The 24795-nt window shown below is 40.8% G+C and overlaps 1 protein-coding gene across 1 annotated transcript in view; it reads left to right on the top strand.

Annotated features, from left to right (window-relative positions):
- Nucleotides 1-24795, top strand: part of ROR1 (receptor tyrosine kinase like orphan receptor 1) — a 404583-nt gene that overhangs the window by 354225 nt on the left and 25563 nt on the right. Inside the window, exons 5-7 of the mRNA XM_017541538.2 lie at nt 6411-6538; nt 9009-9326; nt 11620-11865. Of these exons, the coding sequence (XP_017397027.1) occupies nt 6411-6538; nt 9009-9326; nt 11620-11865 (692 nt within the window). The remainder of the gene's footprint in view (nt 1-6410; nt 6539-9008; nt 9327-11619; nt 11866-24795) is intronic.

Genomic DNA, 24795 nt, shown 5'->3' with positions numbered 1-24795 from the left:
AAACCTACGGACCCTCCATCTCTTTGAGCGGTGTGATGACTTTCCTTCAAGGGTTTTAGTGGCAGGCATCTTGATGTGATTTCCTCTCCTTGTCTCGAAACAGGGTCTATGAAAGGGGATAGGGGGATAAATTCAGAGGTCAGAGGTGTTGGGTTATTTGATTCACTGCACTCTGACTCTATGAGGCTGCCATGCTGTGGGCTTGCTGAGCCACTGTCTCTGGCATTCGGTTTGAAGATCCGTGAGAATCAGAACAAAGGAAGCTGCTGATACTGAGTAAACTGCTCATGTTTATAGCAGATTACTCTGCTTGGAAGCGACTTACAAAGCTGCCCCTAAGACCTCCCTCACCTTGAGGCTTGAGTTTGCAACCATTGGCCCTCTCCCAAGGTCCCGCTACCACTGGCCCTTGTGTAAATGATATTTGTTTTAAATTAAGGTGAAATTCACATAACAGAGTTAACCATTTTATTTTATTATTTAATTTATTATCATTATTTTTTAAAGAGATGGTTTTGCTCTGTCACCCAGGCTGGAGGGCAATGGTATGATCATGGCTAACTGTAGCCTCAAACTCCTGGACTCAAGCAATCCTCCTGCCTCAGCCTCCTAAGTAGATAGGACTACATGTGTGTGCCACCATGTCCTGCTAATTTTTTAATTTTTATTTTTGTAGAGACAGTCTCACTATGTTGCCCAGGCTAGTCTTGAACTCCCGACCTCAAGCGGATCCTCCCACCTTGATCTCCTAAAGTGCTGGGATTACCGGCATGAGCCACTGCACCCAGCCAGAATTAACCATATTAAAATGAATATGTCAGTAGTAGTTAGTATATTCATAATGTTATATGAATATATGGTTATCACATCTGTCTACTTCCAAAACATTTTCATCATCCCAAAATAAAATTCCATACCAATTAAGCAGTTACTTCTTATTCCTTCCTGTCCCCAGCCCCTAGCAACCACTAACATGCTTTTCTCTGAAGGCTTGCCTTTTTAAATATTTCATATAAATGGGATCATATAGTATGTATCCTTTTTGTTCAGCTTATTTCACTTAGCATGTTTTTGAGGCTCTCCCACATTGTAGCCTGTTTCTGTACTTCATTCCTTTTTCATGACTGCATAATAGTCTGTTGTATGTATCTACCACCTTTTGTCTATCCATTCATCTGTTGATGAATGCCTGAGTTGTTTCCACCTTTGGGCTATTGTGAATAGTACTGTTCTGCACATTTGTGTACAAGTGTGTGTTTGAGTACCTGTTTTCAATTATTCGGTTTAAGTGAGATTTTACAATTAGGAAAGTCCCTCTGCATCCATTCTCTTCCCTTTAAGAAGAGGTAGAAGGTCGGGCGTGGTGGCTCACGCCTGTAATCCAAGCACTTTGGAGGCTAAGGTGGATGGATCATCTGAGGTCGGGAGTTCAAGAGCAGCCTGACCAACATGGTGAAACCCCATCTTTATAAAAAAAATAAAAGAAGAAGAAGAAGAGTTAGAAGGCCGGGTGTGGTGGCTCACACCTGTAATCCTAGCACTTTGGGAGGCTGAGGCAGGTGGACCATCTGAGGTCAGGAGTTCGAGACCAGCCTGGCCAACATGGTGAAACCCAGTCTCTACTAAAAATACAAATATTAGCTGGGTGTGGTAGCACAGACCTGTAATCCCATCTACTCGGGAAGCTGAGGAAGGAGAATTGCTTGAACCTGGGAGATGGAGGTTGTAGTGAGCCAAGATCACGCCACTGCACTGCAGCCTGTGTGATGGGAGCAAGACTCCATCTTAAAAATAAAAATTAAAAAATTAAAAATAAAGAGGTGGGCATTTCAGCTGAAATTATCCCCTAAAAGAACATTTTAGGGCCAAATTTGTCAGTACTGATCAGTTCAGCTATGTCTATCCATGCCCTCTATATTCTGATGAGAAAGAAAATGACTTCTAATTTAGAGGATACTCCTGATATGGAGAAGGGTCCATATTGGTGGGCTAGCCTGCGGCAGTCTCCTCATATGTTCTAGTTCTGTTGGCTGGTCAGTGGCAAAATAGGCACTAAACAAAATATTATACGAAATTGGAAATCTGTGGAGTGATTTGATGAAAGCACTGGGAATGAGTGCTTTCTTTACTCACTTTTTTCTTTACTCACTAACTAACTTTCTGGGGAAGATAGGGGCATTTGGATCTTAAAGATGAGAGCATTCACAAGGTGAACAAGCAGGTGCAGGACATGCCAGGCCTCAGGATGAGCATGGGCCAAGCCATGTCAATATCAAAGTGCATCCTGTGGTTTGAGACGCGCAAGATCATCCACGTGACTAGTATCGTCGGGCTTGTAGGCATGTCTGGCAGGGAAGGAAGCTGGAAAAACTGGCAACAACTAGATTATGAAGTCTCTGCGTAACAGCGTTTTCTTTCCTTGCTCTGCAGTGCTTCCTAGATGGATACTCCTTTTGCTGCTGCACTGTTCCACAATCCCTCTTAGCACACTTCAAGTATCCTTCATAAGCTCCTTGCCCTGGGGAAGGGGGAGACCCAGGAGGTGGAGTACAGACTGCATTTGCATTTCCCAATCCAATAGCAGGGACTATGGAAGGTTGTAGAGGCTGGCAACGTAAATCAGTTACCTTCCTGAGAAACATGAGTTCCCATCACAAAGCACCCCTTCACCTTGACATCATGGTGAGGTAGCCGGTGCGTGCTGGTGCCAGCACTGTGATGAATGGCCAACTTCCATTTGCCCTTTCACAATGCACTTTTCTCCATTGAATGCAGCCTCGGGCACGCTCATTGCAAGTGCCCTTGCACTTTTGCTGCCTTGCCACTCGCTTCATGTTTTTAATTTGCTGAGCATGGAGTGAGGCAGGAAGACATTAATGATGAAAGAAGTGTGAGCTGGAAAAAAGCATAAAGCTAATTAATGCTGGAGGAGCATTTGTTCCCCTCCAGCCAAAGCCAGTGGGGAAAAATGGAAAGGAATGAAAAGTGATTGTGACTTTATGTTTAAAAGAAAACCTTTTACCACCCAGCATACACCAAAGCTGCTTCTCAGCAAGAAAGCCCCTGTGAGCAGTGCAAAAACTCCCTTGCCAAACCACTTGGAAAGAAGCTATAGAGTGTGGTTAGAAACACTATTTGGGGCAAATCTAGCTCTTCTGCTTGCTGTGTAACTTTCGATAAGTTCTTTATGCTTTCTGACTCTCACTTTTCATATCTGTGAAATGGGGATAATTACATCTTTACCTTCTTTCTAAGATTGTTGTTAGAATTAAATGACTTAGTATCTATTTTACAAGGATATAAAACTTGGCAGTACCTGGTACAGAATTCAGACTCATTATAAAGTCTCTTTCTTGATCAGGCTGATTTAACTAAGAGTAGTACTGAAAAGCAGAACACAGTTACAGCCCTAACAACATGGGATAGTGGCCTGACCTTGAGGTTCAGTTTAAATCCTAGCTCCACCACTGACTGGCTTTGTGAATTTAAGCAAGTTACTGAACTTCTCTGAACTTGAGTTTCTCCCTCTGTAAAATAAGGATAAAAGCTCATCAGGACTGCTTTGAGGAAAACACCTGACATATAACCCCAGCCCAGAGTAGCAGACAATACACATTTGGTTTTTTTAGTGCTGTGGTTCTCAACCACATTTATATCACCTGATAGCTTTCTTTAAGCATGGATACCTAAGACTCATCCCCAGAGACTATGATTTAATAGGTCTAAGGTGGGGCCTTGGCATTGGTATTTCCAAAAGCTTCCCAAGGAGATTCTTTGATTCTTTTTTTTTCTTTCTTTCTTTTTTGAGATGGAGTCTCACTCTGTCATCCAGGCTGGAGTGCGGTGGCATGATCCTGGTTCACTGCAACCTCTGCCTTCTGGGTTCAAGCGATTCTCCTACCTCAGCCTCCTGAGTAGCTGGGATTACAGGCACCTGCCACCATGCCCAACTAATTTTTGTATTTTTAGTAGAGATGTGGTTTTACCATGTTGACCAGGCTGGTCTCGAACCCCTGACCTCAGATGATCTGCCCACCTCGGCCTCCCAAAATACTACCAAGGCGAATCTTATAAGGAGCCAAGACTGAGAACCACTTCCCAGCAGATAACAGTACATACTGGTTTGGGTTTTTTTGTGTGTGTGTGTTCTTTTTTAAAAAAATATGTCTCTCAAGAGCCTGACCAGGATAGTAGGAATTCTGGGAATAGTAAAAAATTTAGTACACCTGCAGCTCTAAGCTCTTGATAAGAAATGTGCAGCCAAGGAATTGCATTCCATTTTATTCTGAAAAAAAGCATTCAAAGAGTCTTTTTAAGAGTCTTGAACTAGAAAGGTGGTAAGAAGTTTAGCCTAAGCCTCACACATAAAATATGGGAACTCCCAGTAGGTTGGGGATTTATATCTGGGGGTAATTCCAGAGTTTTGTCCTCCCAAGAGATATAAATTGAAGCCTTGAGAGTTTAATGTGGAGGAGAAAGAAGTGTTCTCATAATGACACCTTAAAAATCTAGGGCTCTGCTAATGCCTAGGGATAGAACAGCATCATCTGTAATAGCAGGGGGGTGGCATGGGGGTGTATCCTGGTCTCTGTACTTAGGTTTCCAAGATCCAAGCCTAGGTCATCAAGAACCTTCTTTCTCCCCTTAGGTTTATGGTATTAGTTACCCAATAAAAGTTGGGTTAATTTTACAACCCAAGTAAAATTTAAGCCAAAAAGGCTTCAGCATTACTCTAGGATTTATGAAAGTAAACATATGGAGTGCTTGCAGGATTGTGCAACAGTAAAATTTCAATGTCTTTATGTCAAGTATATGATATATTCATTTGTATGTGTATTTAAAGGTTCAGTTTTTAAGAACTTTGCAATACAAACTCTTTTCAGGACTAAATCGAAGAGACTTCCCCCATCTTTACCTTTAAAATGATTCTTTTAATGAATCATTTTAGAGAGAAAGCAGAAAATTGTGTTCTATCTGATGATTTTTCCACTTGGTTTGCTGCTATACTTTGAGTTTCTAGACTCCTCCACTAGACCTTCAAGCCAGGAAGTGCAGCACCACAGCACTAAGCACAGCCCCTCTTAAGATACAGGAGCTTAGTAAAGAACTGTCTTTTAAATAAATGTCCTCTTTGGTCATTGTAAATACTCTAATAATAGTCATATGTTATCTCTACTATTTAGAAAAGCTTTTACATTATCTGATGGGATTGTCATAACTTTCCCTTGTAGGGCAGAGAAGTCAGTTACTATCTCCAACTTGTAGATGAGAAAATAGTGGCTCACAGGGCTCAGACAGATAGCCTAAGGGTGCCCAAATGTTAAATGCAGGAAAAGGATTTTGTTCTCCTGACTTTGCTCTGAGGGATCTTTACTTAGAAGAAACCAAAGAGGAAAAACAATATTTTTTTGAGATGATATATTGAGGAGGATCATCCAGTGTTGAAGTCAACCCGCACCCGTAGCAGGCAGACTTTGGCTTGGTGATGGTCTGCCTTGGAGAAACAGCTGGAGGTTCTGCACTTGGAGGGTCTCGTTCTCGTCATAGGCCCTCGTGGGAGGTGGTGGCCTCTGCCCTTTCCAGTTGAGCCTGCCATCTTGGGTCTTCATCTCCAGCCTTAGATCTCCAGTGCTTTAACCTGGCACACGAATCATGTCATTTCTGGTGTCCCTCTGTCTTCCAGATGAAATCTACTACCCCTCCTTTTTACAAAAGTATTGTAATTTTTAGGCAGCAAAATTTTAGTAAGACTTTTAAAAAAATTTTAGGGAAGCATGAAAACAGAATTTCCATGGATCTTTTCTCTAGATTTCCTTGGATTCAGTGAGTCAATTCAAACTCTGCAGGCCATGGTTTGCCCTGACCCTCTTTGAGCAGGGTGGAGATAATGGGGCTTAAGCAGTGAAGAGCCACATAGCTGGGCTGCCCTCGGGTTTCTTTCCAACTGCACCCAGCTTCTAACCCCATGGATCCCCCTAATTGTCATGTCAGTTGGAGTGGATCTGGTGGCTAATTCGCCCACGCCTTTGTAGCAAATGAAGCAGAAATAATCTGTGCTTAAAAAACAAAAAACTGTAAAACATGTGCCCAGATTTCCAACTCATTTCCTCTTTACTCCTATAACTACATCATCTTCCAGCCCACTACCAGCTGCGAAAATAAAAGCATTTTCTCTCATATTTAAGGATGATTTTGTGCTTCAGGATGATTTTTCTGGGAGTGTAGGAAACTTGACCAATGTGACCAACAGATGTTTTAAGAACTGAGCAAAAGCCCAATTCCTTAGTCCAGTCTTTTGTATATTACGCCCAACTGCGACCCCTAGTGATCATTTAGGGTATCGTGCAGTCAGAGCTTGCTGTATCCTCCATGCACATGGTGCGTCAGCTAATGTCTTTGCTTTGTTTCAGAGATGAGTATGAAGAAGATGGATTCTGTCAGCCATACAGAGGGATTGCATGTGCAAGATTTATTGGCAACCGCACCGTCTATATGGAATCTTTGCACATGCAAGGGGAAATAGAAAATCAGATCACAGGTAGGTAGCACCAATGAAATTATATTTGTCCCTTGAATAACTGTTTATCTCACCAAAAGTTTTATTAAGCTCCTCTCTTGACAAAGGATTAAGCTCTGAATGGGGGTTGGGAGCAGGACCATAAAAAAGCATGAGACATGATCTCTGTGCTCTGGAATTTACATTAAAGTAATTTATTGAAGGTTGCTCTTAGAGGAAAAGGAAGCTTTGCAAAATCTCACATTCATTCAAACACTCAATAAATATTATTGAGTGCTTTCAGCGTACCAGGAACTGAACTGGGCATGGGAGATAGAATGGTGTGGTGAATAAGCCAGGTATGTCTCTGCCCTCACAGTGCTTACTGTTTAGAAGCGACATGATGTAGACTGAGAGGGGATGAATTTAGAGTTTAGAATTCTGGACACTCATGCCAGAACTATCATAACAGCGACTTTGGAGAAATCACATACTTTTCCAAAACGTCCCCTTCTTCATCTGTGAAATGAGTGATGAGGCAGGATGACTGACCATAGGTCTCTTGTTACTCTAGTTTTCAATATTTCACCCTTCATTTTTCTTCATTGAAAGTATCCTTTTGATAGAAGTCTAGTAGTGAAGCACTTGGTAGCAAACATGAGTTAAAGTACAGCATAGACTACCTTGTAGAATTTTGCATGCATCATTCTGGTGGTTACGGTAGCTTTGTCCCCTTCCATTAGTGTAGTTACGATGCCTCTGTGTACTGTACCCTTTGCAATCCATTCAAATTGCCTTCATGAGATTCTGATGAGGATGCCATATCTAGCAAATAAAACTTCAGGATACCCAATTACATTTGAATTTCAGATAAACAACAAATATTTTTTTTAGTATGAGTATGTCCTAACTATTTATCTGAAAATGACATGTAACCATTGTCTTGTTCTGGCAACCTTAGGGTTTAGGAGAGTTAAGAACAAACCCAAGGCAGAAACAGAACAGCAAAAGGTCTAGAAGCTTTGTGTTATGAGGAATGTGAAGGAACTGAGAGGAAGCCGGCGGGGGTGGGGGGCATGCTTTTTGAAAAAATAAAAGAAGCAGCTATAGGAATAGGTAATTGCCATTTTCTGAAGCCCTCATTTCAACAGGAAGAGAACTCTGAAATTTCAAAAAGCAGTAGGACTGACAGGGAGGAGCTATTGAACACTGTTTCAACCTAATATAAGAATGCCTTAATGTACTTTTAACTGAATATCCACAAAATCAAGTAGAAGTTTTAGCCTGGGCACACTGGTTCACTCCTGTAATCCTAGCACTCTGGGAGGCTGAGGCAGGCGGATCACTTGAGGCCAGGAGTTCAAGACCAGCCTGGCCAACATAGCAAAACCCCATCTCTACTTAAAAAAAAAAAAATACAAAAATTAGCTGGGCATGGTGGCACATGCCTGCAGTCCCAGCTACTTGGGAGGCTGAGGCATAAGAATTGCTTGACCCAGGGAGGCAGAAGTTACAATGAGCCGAGAGCCCACCCCTGCACTCCAGCCTGGGTGACAGAGTGAGACTGTCTCAAAAAAAAAGAAAAAGTGGACATTTTGATATAAATAATTAGTAATTTATTTATAAAAATCCTCTCTTGGAGATTTCTAACAGGTATCGGCCTAGTGGAAAGTATCACAGTTTTTTTTTAAATTCACTTACCTTTGTTCTTCCCAGCATTTCCCAAACTTGTTGGCTTGTTTCTCAAGCACTATTCTGTTCCACAGGATTAATGTTCTAAGGAACATACTTTGGGAAATAATGTATCAGCAACCTCATAGGCTGCCTTGTGAGGTGTACGCTCCTTGTCAGTAGCGGTATTCAAAGGTAGGCCTGTGCGCTTTTTGTGCCTCTTACCTTACTGGGTAAAAGATTAAGCTAAGGAACCACGAATATTCAATGACACACATTGGAACAATTGCACTGTGCTCTTTGAGAACATCCAAGTGAGTTGCCTCATTTTCAGAACATGGGGTAGAAAGTATTCAAGCACAAAGAAATTAAGCAAGTTTACCCTAAGTCATCCGGCAGCTCTTGCCATCCAGCAAGACACAGAACTAGATCCTGTGCTCAGGCTCAGCCACTCCAGAAACAAGTTCTGCCCTACAGCTGTCCAATGTTTTAGAAGCCTCACAAAACTAATAAAAAGCACCAGATGAAGCACAAAGTTCTATTGCTTTGTAGTAAAAAATGAAAAATATATTGTACTTTAACCTAATTAATTTTTTTATTAGGAAATGGTACATATGTAATTTAATCCTGTTTTTTTTAACTTTGTAGTCAAAATGGTTTTTTTCAAGCCAGTGAAAGTAAGCTGCTTAGACATCTGAAATGAATCTCCTTCTCTGGGCCTTGTGTGTTTCAGCACAGCGGATTCCTCGTAATGTGTGTTTATATCTGATATCTGTTGACTAGATAACCAGAGAAGATAAACCCTGGCCTCTGGGAGTTAATAATTGTGTTTGTTTTCCAGCTGCATTCACTATGATTGGCACTTCCAGTCACTTATCTGATAAGTGTTCTCAGTTCGCCATCCCTTCCCTGTGCCACTATGCCTTCCCATACTGTGATGAAACTTCATCTGTCCCCAAGCCCCGTGACTTGTGTCGCGATGAATGTGAAATCCTGGAAAATGTCCTGTGTCAAACAGAGTACATTTTTGCAAGATCAAATCCCATGATTCTGATGAGGCTGAAACTGCCAAACTGTGAAGATCTCCCCCAGCCAGAGAGCCCAGAAGCTGCAAACTGTATCCGGATTGGAATTCCCATGGCAGATCCTATAAATAAAAGTAAGTGGTAGCCCCTGACCTTCTGTGCTGTTCTAAGGATCAGCAACCTCATGGCACAGGGAAAACTGGACCTTGACCCATAGTGATTTTCATACTATTAATCAAATTATTTTCCAACAGGCTGAGTACTGTGTCTGAGCATTCAATGGTGGATTAGACATAGTTATCTTCAAGAAGCTTCATGAAGATAATAATTTTAAAATATGGGAGCTGGTTTCTCAATAACTTAAAGATAGAATTACCGTATGACCTAGCAATTCAACTCCTGAGTATTTAATTAAAACAGCTGAGGGCCGGGCGTGGTGGCTCACGCCTGTAATCCCAGCATTTTGGGAGGCCGAGGTGGGTGGATCACAAGGTCAAGAGATAGAGACCATCCTGGTCAACATGGTGAAACGCCGTCTCTACTAAAAATACAAAAAATTAGCTGGGCATGGTGGCGCATGCCTGTAATCCCAGCTACTCAGGAGGCTGAGATAGGAGAATTGCCTGAACCCAGGAGAGGTTGCGGTGAGCCGAGATCGCGCCATTGCACTCCAGCCTGGGTAACAAGAGCGAAACTCCGTCTCAAAAGAAAAAACAGCTGAAAACAGATGTTCGAACAAAAACTCATACAAGAGTGTTCATAACAACACTATTTACAATAGCCAAATGTGGAAAGGACTCAAATATCCATCAATAGAGGAGGGTTAAACAAATTGTGGTATATCTACACAGTAAAACATTATTTATCCATAAAAAGGAATGAAATACAGATGCATGCTACAAACCTGGATGAACCTGGAAAACATTATACTAAGTAAAAGAAGCCAGACACCATTGTTATGATCCATTTATATGAAATTTCCAGAATAGATAAATTCATACAGACAGAAAGGCAGATTAGTGGTTACCAGGGGCCAGGCTAGGGGTAGTGGAGAGTGACCGTTTAATGGATATGGGATTTCCTTTTAGGGTAATATAAGTGTTCTAGAAACTGTAGCAGTGACGGTTGCACAATATTGTGAATGCACTAAATGCACTAATGGTACATGTTATGGTAAGTGTATCATACCAAGTGTCAGTGCATTCTCACGTTGCTATAAAGAAACACCTGAGACTGGGTAATTTATAAAGAAAAAAAGTTTAATTGGCACATGTATAGCCTGCAGAACCTCACAGGGAGTATAGTGGCTTCTGCTTCTGAGGAGACCTCGGGAAGCTTCTAATCGTGGCAGAAGGTGAAGGGAGAGCAAGCTTCTTAAATGGCAGGAGCAGGAACAAGAGAGAGTGAATGGGGAGGGCCATGAGAATGAGAACTCACTCACTATCCCAAGGACAGTACCAAGGAGGGTTGGTGCAAAGCCATTCACAAGAAACCTGCTTCCATGATCCAATCACCTCCCACCAGGCTCCCCTCCAACACTGAGGATTATAATCCAACATGAGATTTTGGTGGGGACACACAGCCAAACCATATTCTACCACTATTTTAAAGGTATATATGGGTTTGCCTCCATACCCTAACCCCTCATCACCACCAAGCGAAAGACTATTTCAGTGTACACTTCCTTTCATCTAGAATTAATCTCACTGGCAATTTTTTAGTTTCCTTTTGTCATTAATGCTATTTTAAGAGTTAAGTAAATGAATGCATCTAAAATGCTTAGCCATGGTAAGGGCTCAGTAGTGTCGTTATTACTGTTGTCATCACCCTTCCAAGCTCTAATTCAGTTCAACTCTACAGATTCTGCAGTGCTTTTAAGCCCCTGTGACCACCTGGAGGGCTACATAATGGGATCTGGTTCTCAAGGGTGCCCACCCATCAGCAAAGAGATAGCCCTGACTTTTGTTAGGAACCCAGAATGCACAGCCTCTAAAAAGCATGTTCTGTGAACTACAATACCAACTAGATTCTTTATTACATGATCATGTCTAAGGCTGTCAGTCAGAATGGAAGGAAAAGTTTGGCTTGAACCTTCCTTGAACCATTCACTAGGAAATTACCTCTGTGCCCCCAGGTCCCACCCCAGTTCCGATTTCTTCTGTGTTCAATGTTAAAAATACTTTTGGAAGACTGATTTTATTCCTGAAGCATAAGCTTTAAATCCTCCCAGAAATGTAACTGCAAGGTAGGCCTTGGGTCCAAGCCCAGCAAAGCAGGGAGACTGCCCTGCATGGCCTCTGACCAGCAAGGAAGCTGTGGCCACGAGGTTAATTACCTGCCCTCCCCTCCAGAAACAGCTGGCTAGAGGAGAGCTCCAGCATCTCCTGTGTTTCTTTGTAATTGTTTGGGCTTTTGTGTGTTTTTCAGATCACAAGTGTTATAACAGCACAGGTGTGGACTACCGGGGGACTGTCAGTGTGACCAAATCAGGGCGCCAGTGCCAGCCATGGAATTCCCAGTATCCCCACACACACACCTTCACTGCGCTTCGTTTCCCAGAGCTGAATGGAGGCCATTCCTACTGCCGCAACCCAGGGAATCAGAAGGAAGCTCCCTGGTGCTTCACCTTGGATGAAAACTTCAAGTTTGATCTGTGTGACATCCCAGCTTGCGGTAAATAGAAGTTATTTTCCCTAATGTATTCAATCACCTTTAAAGATCCCTATCCTACCCATCTTCATTTAGGAAAATCCTGTAAGGGGGGTAAAGGAAATGGATAGTATTTATTTGATCTCACCTGTTTTTAGGGTAAAGCTTGCTGCTTCTACATAAAACACCTCGTAAGTTACCAAAACACACTCTTAAGAAGTCAACTGCCTTTATACCTGCAGCCTTTGCATTAGTGGATTTAAGAGGGACCCAGCCTGCCAGAGGCGCAGTTGAGACAGAGTATCACGTTGATTTTTATAGAAAAAGATGTTACCCAGAATGATCTGTGTCCAAATGGACCTTTTTATCCAAAAAAAAAAAAGAAGAAGGAGAAGAAGAAAGAAAATTGTTTTCTGTATGCCTTAAGAATAACCACAAGGCAGGATGCATCTACAACCGTTACTTGGTCATCCAGGACAATCTGTGGGTAAACTGGGTCCTTTGTTGCATCTGTTAATACTGCAGAAGTGTATAGGTGTCTAGAAAGAAAATGGAATTCCTGAGTCAGCTTGTTCCTTTTTCTAGAAAATGTTTAGAGAAAATAATGAAAATTGGCCAAGCATGGTGGCTCATGCCTGTAATCCCAACACTTTGGGAGGCCGAAGCAGGATGATCACTTGAGCCCAGGGGTTCAAGACCAGCCCGGGCAACATAGCAAGACTCCATCTCTACCAAAAAAAAAAGAAAATGTTGATGATGCCTGGAGTTTGGAACTATTTTGGAACTGATTCATCTTCCTGATCCTAGTTCTCAGAGATAGCATAGATAATGCCGAGTTTCCCAGACATAGTGGGAGAGTCAGGATGTCACTGCTGGGAAAGTCACAGCAAAAGCAATAGGGTAGTAGGGTGGACAAATAAGAACAATAGTCACAGGACACACAATGCAAAGTGAGCTTGGTGTTTAACTAGATGATTATTCAAGCCATTTATTCAGAATATTTGTTGAGTACCTACTATGTACCAAGTGCTTCCTCATCTGGGCATGGGGAGATGCAAGGGACCCTAAGGAGGGAGTAGGCATAGCATATCCACAGAGGAGCAAGGGGCCATTGAGGCGAAACAAGCAAGAGGGAGAGAAGGCTGGGTCGGGAAAGTAACAGGACCCAGTTATGTAAGGCCCCGTAGGCCATTGTGGGACCTAAGCTTTGACCCTGAATGAGTTGGGAAAGCATAGAGTGTTTTGAGCAGAAGGGTGACATAGCCTGACTTACGTGTTTGAAGGCTCACCTGGGCTGCTGGGTTGAGACTAGCCTGTGTGAAGGATGCAAGAGCAAAAGCAAGGAGATCAGTTGGGAAGCTACTGCAGGAATGCGGGGGAGAGATAAAGCAGGCCTTGACAGGAGGAGGCGTGGAGACAGAGGGATACGTGGACAGGTTCTGGGTATCTGTCGAAACTGGAGACAAGAGGAGTCACTGATGGATCAGAGGTGGCATATAAAAGATGGAAGGAATCAAGAATGACTCCAGAGCTTCTCCATGGAACTGCCTTTTGCTGAGATGGAGACAATCATAGGAGGAGTAAGGTTAGTGGGAGCTGGAGTCAGTTTTTGTACATGCTGAGTTTGAGATGCCTTTTAGAAATCCAAAAAGAGATACTGAGGAGGCAAAGACTGAAGTTCAAGTCTGGGTTTGGGGTAAGATGGATATGAAAGAAATGTCAGCATATAGACGGCATGTAAGACCATGAGACCTGAAGGAAAGAGGAGCTTATCTACTTAGCAAGAGAGAAGGAAATGTCAGTGCAAAACAACTAACGCTGGCTTTAGACTCTGGTCAAGGGCAGTAGCCTCAGTTCCTCATGTAATAATGACGTAACTGAGTGGCTACTATGTGCCAGATCCTATGCAAGACACTTTGCCTCTGTCACCTCATTCAATCTTCATATCCAACTTCTATCATCCCCATTTTATGGATAGGAAAACTGATACTCAGTAGCAAGCAGTTTTCTGACACTCAGGTATCAGTGACTGAATCAAGGTTTTACCTCACATCAGCCTGATTCCCAAATCTGTTGGCCCTTTCCACTAAGCATACTCTCTCTAGAGAAACCAAAACGAATCTGCTTAATGGCAACAATATCAGGTAAACAATATATAGTTTGTAGTAAAAGCGGTTTATTGTAATTGGTAAAGACATGGGTTCTCATGTTTGAATCCCGAGTCTTCAATGAAGTAGCTGTGTGCTCTTGGCCCCTCCTAATCTCATTTTTCTTATCAGAAAAATGAGACAATAATGATATACACTTAGGATTTATTGTGAGAATAAGTTAGTTGCTAACTGAAAAACCCTGTGACATCTGAACATAGTAAATGTTCAGTACTTATTATATGTTATTATATAGCCAATATATAAAGATAAATCTATTCGAATTGTCACATAGTCAACAAATGTAAAGAAATGCTTGCTCTCAGCTCAGCAAATATTGTCTGAGAGCCCACTATGGAGTGCGGAAGTTATAAGAGGAGTAAAATGTGATTCATGCTTTTGAGGTATGTCAGTTAGAAGGCAGTACGTATGATACAATAGAAGTTAGTACAAATGTTATGGAACAAGAAGAGGAAGGGCTAAAAAACTGCTAAAGAAATCTGTAAGTATTAAAAATATTAAAAAGAGCCCTAATGATGAAAATTTGAGAAACTTGTATTCTATAACTTTGTTCCTACCTGTTACTTGTTGTTTTAGTGTCTTTACTTGCAAAATGGTTTTACGGATGGTTGAATACACCAAACTTAAGAAAGATCACCACACCCTCTTTGTGTTGCTGGGATTTAATACACTGCCTTTGTATTGCTGGGCTTTAATATGCCTCCATACGTATTACAAAGTAACCTCTTTCATAGCCATTGTTGATCATTTCAAGGAAAATTATTCTGTATTTTTAAATGGTTTACACTTCGTTTATGACATTTTCCACGTTATATTCATCAGTAATAAGAACATAGACATAGATTTACTTAGTTGCCACATTCCTTCTCCTAAACCAGGTAAGATATGAGAGTCTACAAGAGAGTCCAGGATAAAAGCAGTACTTACTAAGCACCGTCCATGCACCAGGCACAGTGCTAGGGTTTTCACGTGCTTTCTTTATCCGCATTTTCATAGTATGACAGGTATTATTACCCCATTTTTGTTGATAGAGAAACTGAGGCTCAGAAAGCCCCATGGTCCCCCAGCTAGCAAATGGCAGTTCTGTCTGACTCCAAGCTCATCTTGTTGCCCTGCTGTGCTACCTCAGGTTATCGGTTGATATACAAAGGAAACCAAATGAATTTTTGTTTTGTTTCTTTGTTCTTTGAGATGGGATCCTGCTATGTTGCCCAGGCTGGTTCCTAACTCCTGGGCCCAATCAATCTTTCTGCCTCAGCTTCCTGTGTAGCTGGGACTACAGGCATGCACCACCATGACCAGTTTTAAATGAATTATTTAAGAAAGAAATGGGTCAGGCTTGGTGGCTCACACCTATAATCCCAGCACTTCAGGAGGCTGAGGCAGGCAGATCACTTGAGGTCAGGAGTTCGAGACCAGCCTGGCCAACATGGTGAAACCCCATCTCTACTAAAAATACAAAAACTAGCCGGGCACAGTGGCATGCGCCTGTAATCCCAGCTATGTGGGAGGCCCAGGCATGAGAATCACTTGAACTTGGGAGGCAGAGGTTGCCGTGAATGAAGATTGCACCACTGTACTCCAGCCTGGGCAATAGAGCGAGACTCAGTCTCAAGAAAAAAGGAAGGAAGAAAGGAAGGGAGGGAGGGAGGGAGGGAGGGGAGAATTATTCACTCCACTAGAAAACAAAGGAACAAAGGAGGGAAGGAAGGAAGGAAGGCAGGAAGGAAGGAGGGAGGGAGGGAAGGAAGGAGGGAAGGAGGGAGAGAGGAGGGAGGGAGGGAAGAAAGGAAGGAAGGAGGGAGGGAGGGAAGGAAGGAAGGAAGGAAGGCAGGCAGGAAGGAAGGAAGGAAGGAAGGAGGGAGGGAGGCAGGGAGGGAGGCAGGGAGAAAGGAAGGCATTATTCACTCCACCCTAGGTAAACACTGTTGTTCTTTGGGTGACTTCTGACCCTTAATTTCCAACTAATGCCCATCAGAAGTAGGGAAGTGTTTTGCCCAGAAGCTGGAAGATATATTGATACTCTGATTCAAGGACTCAAGCCCTATTATGAGTAGTTTAAACAAAGACTACAAATTATATTTAAAAAGCACTCATTTTCATTTCAATGGCCTTCCTGAAGCATCCAGACCAAACACATGCTCTGAGGGATGAAAGAAACCTTGGAAAGGTCTTTCAGACTGAGTAGAAAGGGGGAGATCACTTACATTTACAGGATACCTATTATGTGCCTGCAAGGCACTTGGTGCTTTACATATTCACATTACTCATAACCATGCTGTGGGGGAGGTGTGATTAGCATATTTCACTGAGGTTCAAAGGGGCTACAGGACTTGTCTAAAATACACAGCCAGCCATGTCTAGAGCTCTGACCAAACTCAAAGCCCATGCTCTTTTACCAGGCACTCTGCTATCTCTCATTTAAAGTTTTTTTTCTGAAATAAATACAAGCACGATGATAGGTTCAACCTCTGGTTTCCACCATGCTGATTTCCATTATAGGATATGACATCAAAAACCTTCCCATGATGATGAAGAAACTATCATAGTATTACTCACTGTGTTACTATCTTAGTATTAATCAGTATAGTGACGTTGAAAACCCTTAGAATATTTCTTTCCTGAATATTCTGCAGAGGACACAGTTAAAATTCTGAGGACTGGTTAATTCTAGTCACATGAAAGATGAATTTAGATGAAAGTTAAATGTAGAGATGATGAGGCAGTTTTCACCACTTAGAATTTTTTTTTTAAATAGAACATTTTCATTTTATTTTGAAACAAAGCAATTCCTCTTGAATTCTTCAAGCCAAGCCACAAATACATCCATTAAAGGAACAGGGAAGCCTGACGTATGATCAGTAAGCTGCTGGAAGGCCAGTAGCTCCCAGGTGGGATTCCTGAGCAGAGAACAGGTCAGCATCAGTTGTGCTCAGGGGCGAGCATGGCTTCTCCCGGGCGCCCTCAGCAGCCCACCTCTAACAAAGTGATCATCATGGAATCCTACTTTTATATCTCCTTTGGAGCATTTGATTTTTTTTTTCTTATTTTATCCTCATAAAACCATGAAAGATCAAGTAGGAATATTCAGCCCTGTTTTTACCATATGAGAAAATCAAGGCCCAGAGAAGTGAGAAGACTTACCTAAGATCACAAGTGAGTTCATGGAAACCAGGTCTCCTGTCTTTGGGACCAGTGCTCTTTGTTCTACACCAGTGATTCTCAACCAGAGGCAATTTTGTCTTCCAGGAAACATTTGGCAGTTTCTGGAGAGATTTTGGTTATCACAAAATCTCTGGGGTCAGGAGATGCTACCCACATCTGTTGGGTAGAGGTCAATGACATTGCTGAACACCCTACAATGCTCAGAATAGCCCACACAATGAATTGTCCAGCCCAAAATGTCAAGTGTGGGGGTTGAGGAGCTCTCTTCTACACTGTACAATCGTAAACTGTAGAATAACTATAATATGCAATAGTAATTACTATTTATTGTATGCTTACGACGAGCTGAAACTGTGCTGATACTTTTAGGCATTATCTCATGTTTAAATAGTTCTATCCCCTTAGGAGTGGAGTTTTATTATACCCAAGAAAGAAAGCCGAGACTTGGAGAGGTTAAGTAACATGTGTCCGAGGTCACATGGTTAATAAGAAGTAGACCCAGGACTCACATCTGTAGCAAGCCTTTTAAACTGTGGTTTGTGCATGTATGTTGTTGTGTATGTGTTTGTGTTTGTGTGTGTGGAAATAGATAAAACCTGAGAATTACTTCATTTTACAGTGAGTTGTAAGCTAGTGGACAGATTTGAAAGGAGCCCTTTTTCTCCTCCATCCCGAATGAGACGGAGTCTCGTAGGAAAATTCCTGCATTCTTTAGCTAAGTCACAGTTAAGGAGACTTCAGAATCTCCATGGGGTTTCTCATTTTCCTACTGATAACTTTTGTTTTAGTTTCAACTAAGTAAAGCTAAAAGAAACATAGGCCTAATTAAATAGAAAATGTGAACATTTGTTGTACTTTCTATAATAAAGGCACTTGAGAACAGTCTGCTGCAGATTATTTTATCTGTGAACTTTTACTCCAAAGCAGAATATAAAATTAAGTACAACCAAATATGGCTGTTGTAAATTCTGGGAATTGGCTTGGCTAGGATTATATGCATATGCCCAGACAGAGCTTAGAGAAAGTGAAAAAAAAAAGACAAAAGATAGTTTGGGCAAGATCTGGCTTCTCATCCTCCATGTCTTTTCTTTCATGTCCCAGGCATCTAACAATTAGAATTACTAATTATTTATTCATTCACTCACAGAAACCAAAATATGTTGAGCTTCTACTGTTTCTCAGACCCTGTGAACAAGCTAAATCAGATCACACCCCTGTGTAGCCTACAATCTAATAAGGAATCAAATGGGAAGAAAAAATGAATCACTTTAAATATTGTCATATCGTTCCCAATTTTATGTCTGCTCTTATGTGCGTGGCATTTTGATGATGACTGCTGCTTGTTGAATACTATGCTAAGATATTTGTGCCAGCATCTAGCCTAGGACTTAGCTGGTGCTCAATAAAATGTGTTGAATTAATTGGTTTAATTGTCACAGTAGACACAAGATAAAGGTATCATCTCCGTTTTCCTAGAGGAAAAACAAGCAGTGTTAAGATTCAAACCAGTTCCAAAGAACTTCAGATCTACTCCTGCATCTACCATACCACAACTGCTTAAACAATAGAGTCTAGATTATTTCAGAGGCACAATTACTATTTTCCCTCTCCCTTTGATCATTGGGATCTCTCTGGGTCTTTGGGATGCTGCCCATTGATTTTCTTATTTGCAACTCAATGGATATAGGAATGGAGCCCCGAACACATCTACTCTGAGAGACCCTATGTGTTCCTCTTAGACACAGCCCTGATATAGACTAGCTTGCCAGCAGCCCTACCCAGATCTCACATCTCCTTCTATCTTGTCTCTTTCTCATGTCTCCTCCAGTCCTCCAAGTTAGCCATCTTCTCTGCCTGCAAAGCTTCATTCACTATGCTTTCACCTTTTGTTGTGGTCACCTTCCAAGTCAAATATCTTGAGTTGGGTGTAAACTAAATTGAAAAAGAAGCATTTTGCCTGAGTTCTTTCTAACTGGCACCTAGGCACCCTGCCTCGGTTCACCATTTCACTGTAACCCTTTATCATTGCTTTTCTGTGCAGCTCTGGGGGCGCAGCTGTGGAAACTGTCAATACCTCTGAGAGCTCCTTTTGCGACAACCTATCCATTTTACTTTGGCTGTGTTTTATTAATACCACAAGACTTATGTTCTTCCCCTCTCTCATTTAGCTCCTCTATTTGTTTCTTCCTTGATTTGCACGGGGAGGCAGAATCCCAATTGTGTTGGTGATTTTACATATAAACCGTGGCCCTTTATTTTACCCTTGATCAAGTCCTAAGGCCACATTTCTTCCCCTAGCCATGCCAGCATGTCTGTTTCTCTTCTAAGTAAAGGCTTCTCCCTCTACCAAATAGAACTTCCAAGCAGCAGTATTGCTTTTACTCCTAAACCAGCTTCCCCGAGAGTACCCATGATAAGAAAAGTGGTGAACCATTTGGCTCCATTTGGAGTTTTCATACCTGGCCTATTGCTTTGTTATTTCTTTTTAAGTCATTGGCTTGCAACACTTTGCCAAAGGGCACATTGCCCAGTTTTGTGCCTGAATAGCCTTGACTTATCCCATAACCTTTCAAATACCCACCCTGGGCTCCGCTTTGTCACAAACCATATTCTGCGACGTGGTGGTTTACAGCTCAGGGCAAGGCAGATGTTTTCCAGATTGTGAACACTGCCATTTTTAACTCACTCTGTCAGCAGCCTTCCCCCATGTTTCATAGAAGACCTGTTGTAAGGCAATTTGTCTTTCAGCCATTTCTTCAAAATAAAATTGAACGTTACAGTGAATTGGATGGTGGAGAGTGGTAAAGGAGGAAGAAATACAGCACTGTTTTATATAGTTTGAAGCTTTCAAGAAGAGTTATTTTTATACTACAGAGATTTTCAAGATGTGCTTTCATTTCCAGTCTCTATGTATTTTCAACAAAGTAAAGAATATAGTGACCCAATACTTATAGCTAAGTCATATTCCATAAACATTTTTAACCACAAAATAATTTTCTCTCAAAGGTTTGTTTTTTTTATTGTTCCTAGTATATATTGAGTCATTTACCCAGCATGTAATCTGCTCTACCAAGAAGCTTCTGAAAGCTCTGAACTCTTTGGGCTCACCACCATGCCAGTAAGAAGTACTTGTTGGTATCTTAACCCTTTGGTGACAGAAATCTGATATAACACCACAATGATTGTTGCCACTGGCTTTTGTAACAGTGTTTTTTGGTTAAGCTTCTGGCAGGAAACACATGGAACGAGCCAACAGACTAAGGAGAATTTTATAATGTAATTACGTATTTAGGAAGGTATTGGCAGAACTAGGGGAAACCAATAAGGAAAGGTGGAAGGCCTGGAGCTAATAGGAGTGGGAGGTATTACCATCCTAGTTCAGTTACCTTACCTTGTAGAATATAACTGAGGCTGGGGAGAGGGCTGTGCAGCACATGCTGTGGCCTTTGGTAGAAGGATACAGTCAACCCTCAGCAACCTAGCAAGGAGGAAGCCAGAGGAACAAGGGTTTCAACCATACTCTTCCCCTGCCTTTCATCTCCTGCCAATGACTCCCATAGGCTCAACCTAACTGGAAGCCACAGGTCAAGGGTATCCATTGATACTATTGGTAGAGGTCGACCTCATCAAGGAGCTGGTCAGGAAGGACTGAGACTGGATCTGGTGGGCTGAGGACACTCAGGGGAAATGTCATCACTGACTTTAAATCACTTAGTAAGAGTCAAAAGTTCAGTAAGAGCCAGGTGCAGTGGTTCACACCTGTAATCCTAGCACTTTTGGAGACCAAGGGGGGCAGATCATTTGAGGTCAGGAGTTTGAAACCAGCCTGCCCAATATGGTGAAACCCCAACTTTACTAAAAATACCAAAAAAAAAAAAAAAAATTAGCAGTGGCAGGCACCTGTAATCCCAGCTACTCAGGAGACTGAGGTAGGAGAATTGCTTGAACCTGGGAGGTGGAGGTTGCAGCAAGCCGAGATCATGCCACCGCACTCCAGACTGGGCAACAGAGTGAGACTCCATCTCAAAAAAAAAAAAAAAAGGTTCAGTAAGGGCCTAAATAACCTTGGGAGCAACCATAGAAATCATCCAGCCTCTTTTGAACATTGCCAGACATCTCCAGAGATAAAGAAATCCTTCCACTCCAAAGTGATTATGGAATGACTCCCACTGCTCCAAAGTTCTACCTTTGTAAGTTAGAAACCAAAACTTGTATACAAAATCTGATGTTTCAAAAATGTTGACCACTGATTCAAATTTTTTAAAAAACCTGATAAAGAACAAGTCTATGGACTAGATCCAAATTTTAACTTCTGGATAATTTCTTATTCAAATTTAAAGACATATATCACATCCTTCATTTGATTTTCTCTTTGGCCTAAAGATCACATGGATCCTCCTGCATTTCCTTACCCATCCTTCTTCTCTAGGTGTTTCCTGCTCCCTCAGAACCCTTCTTAAAAATGTGGCTCTTAGAAGACACCTTTCAGTGCTTTTTACCCAGAGCAGGTAGAAGAGGACCATGATGTTCTTGATCATTACCCATTATTGCCAGTGAAGACTGTTAAGTTGCTTAAGTGCTATATATTACTTTGTTTGAGCAATTGCATCATGCTGTTTCTGGGTTCATCATCAGTAAAACTTATTAGTAACCTTTTGTTTGTTTTGAGGACTTGGTTACATCAACATTTATTTAGTAGATTTGTCTAATTGTCGATTTTATAAACAAGGTCTTTAACCTAAAAGCAACTTATAATATTTATTTTTAAAATTTCAACTGCTGGTTTGGATTCATTATATTAGGCTGTTGTATATGATCTTCTAATATTGTATTCCGTAATTAAACAATTAGGTATCCTTCCTAGATTGTGGCCATTTCAAGTTTGATAAACATATCATCATTGATAATGTTGAGCAGGCAGGATCCCTCAAGCATAGCCCTCTACAATTTGATGTTGACTGACTGATTAACACTATTAAATACAGTAAAGACATATGATGAATTACAAATCCATCTGATGATATTATTATTCAACCCTTCATCTTGTCCATAAGAATGTCGTGAGTCACTCAAGTCATTTGATCAAATGTTTTGCTAAAGTTTAAATGTGCTTGGTCTACCACTAATAATCCCATCAAATGAAAGGGATTTAATTTTATACAACCTATTGAATTTTGTCACTTAAAGACTGGCTCAATTAAAAAGTGGGCAAAGGACTTGAATAGACATTCCTTCAAAGAAGATACACAAATGGCAATAAGCATATGAAAAGATGTTCAATATCATTACTAATTAGAGAAATGTGAATCAAAACCCCAGTGAGATACCACCTCACACCCATTAGAATGCCACTATTAAAAAAAAATAGAAAGTGTGAAGAAATTGGAACCGTTTTGATCTATTGGTAGGAATGTAAAATGGTGCACCTGCTATGGAAAACAGTATAAAGGTCCCTAAAAAAATTAAAAACAGAATTACCATCTGATCGAGTAATCCCACTTCTGAGAATTTAATCCAAAAAAATTGAAGTTGGGGTCTCAAAATATTTGCATACCGATGTTCACTGCAGCATTATTCATGATAGCCACAAGGTGGAAGCAACCCAATGTCCATCAATGGATGAATGGGTAAAGAAAACATGAAATGTGCATTCAATGGAATATTATTCAGTCTTAAAAAGAAGGAAATCCTGTCACATGTTACAACACTGTGAACCTAGAGGACACTAGGCTAAGTAAAATACGCCAGTCACAGAAAGATCGATACTGCATGATCCACTTATATGCAGTACCTAAAATAGTCAAAATCATAGAAACAGAAAGTACCATGGTAGTTGTCAGGACTGGGGGAAGGGGGAAGGGGGGAGTTATTCAATGGGCATAGAGTTTTATTTTGCAGCATAAAAAAGTTCTAGAGATTGGTTGCACAACAAGAATATACTTAACATTACTGAAGTGTAAAATTAAAAATGGTTAAGATGGTAAATTTTATGGTGTTTTAAATAATTAAACATTTTTTAATTATTAAGAAAGATTAGCCCAATTCTTTTATAGAGGAGAAAACTGAGGCCTTGAGAGTTTATAGAACTTGCAGTGAAATTGTGTGGATTCCAGTTTACTAAGATTTTTCCCAAATGCTGACAAATGAGTTACTGCCCCTAACTTATTGTACTTAAAACCTTTTCTCAGAGAAAAATTTTAATCAAAGTTTATGGCCTATTTGGCATTTTTTTTTTTAAGAATTCTTTTGAGAATACGTAAGGCAATAGATCAGCTGCTTAGTATTTCCATCATCAAGTCAAGAGAGTGAATGCCTGGGCCCAGCCTGCCAACCGAAGGCCTAATTACCTACCCCTCTCTCTCTCAGCTTTCAGGCATTTGCCTAAATCACTGGTGCAGGACCCTATCTGCTACCAACCTGCTTATTTTATAGTTTTCAAATAATAAACGGTAGTGATTCCTGTTTGTTTTCTGTGGTTTTTAAAACTTTTTCCCTCAAGATTGTAATTTAAACTTGTTTAATTTCCCTTGAATTCTAAAGTTCTATAAGATTTCTTCCCACCTTTGCCATATTTAAAACCAGAGCCTTTTCTTGTTTTAACTCAGAGTAATATCCCAGATGATATTTCACTTTTATTAAAAGTACCTCTTTAATGAGGAATCATGATTACTTTGCTTTAAGCTTCAGGATAAGAAAGGAGTATTTTCTCCATTATATTTAATTACCAATCAAAGTATTAAATATCATTGTAAAAATAAAACAGGAATGTCAGATGTGAACTGTGATACCAAATTGTTGATTTTTGAAAAGAAATTAATCATGTGATCTGGACTAAGTTGTTGGTTTCAAAAATCCAAAGTATTTAACTTGATGTAACTAATATGTGCATTTAACTTTTAAACAGTTATTCCAAAGTATTAAAAATCTTCAACATTCTAATTTTCAGCCAATTTTCTCTGCAATGCATTGGAGGTATCCATTACACTTTAAAATGACTAGTAAGAATAATGTCCGTTGTTCTAAAGTGATTTCTTAAAAATAGTATGATCCCCGTTAGATATTAGTCTTCATTGAAAGAGAACTTTGGACTCTTAAGGAGAATGATGAAAAACAATTACATACGATGTTTTAGGGTAATTTCGATTAGTAATATAATTTACTAGAAGCACTGAAGGTAGACAGGCTTGCATTTCAACCCAGATTCTGCTACTTTGTAGCTTTGACAAGTTATTTTTCCTTTCTCAGCCTCAATTTCGCTGTGTGTAAATCAAGATAACACCAAAGTGCCTGCCGGGTTAAAATGAGGAATACAAATGCTAGGACATCAAAAAGGAGCCAGGCAGATAGTTTTCTAATTTTTCATTTGGAAAGCTTATTGTTCTATGGAATATTTTTATATAAGGTTTTCAGAGCCAGCAGAGACTGAATCCCCTTCTGGCCAAATTCAGAGAGCCGCGTAGGGAAGGAAGCACTTTGTATAGAAGATTACAATGGGCCTGAATGTGTTTCTGTCACTTCCAACATGACCACGTATTGTTATCCTTGATTATTTCACTTGGCAAAAAGACATTGGGCCTCTTGTGCCTGTTAGCATATCCTCAGTGTAATCAGAAGGAGCCAA

This window comes from Cebus imitator, unplaced genomic scaffold (assembly GCF_001604975.1).
Source record: "Cebus imitator isolate Cc_AM_T3 unplaced genomic scaffold, Cebus_imitator-1.0 Scaffold135, whole genome shotgun sequence".
Classification (NCBI taxonomy): Eukaryota; Metazoa; Chordata; class Mammalia; order Primates; family Cebidae; genus Cebus; species Cebus imitator.
This window is presented reverse-complemented; position numbering and strand designations above follow the sequence as displayed.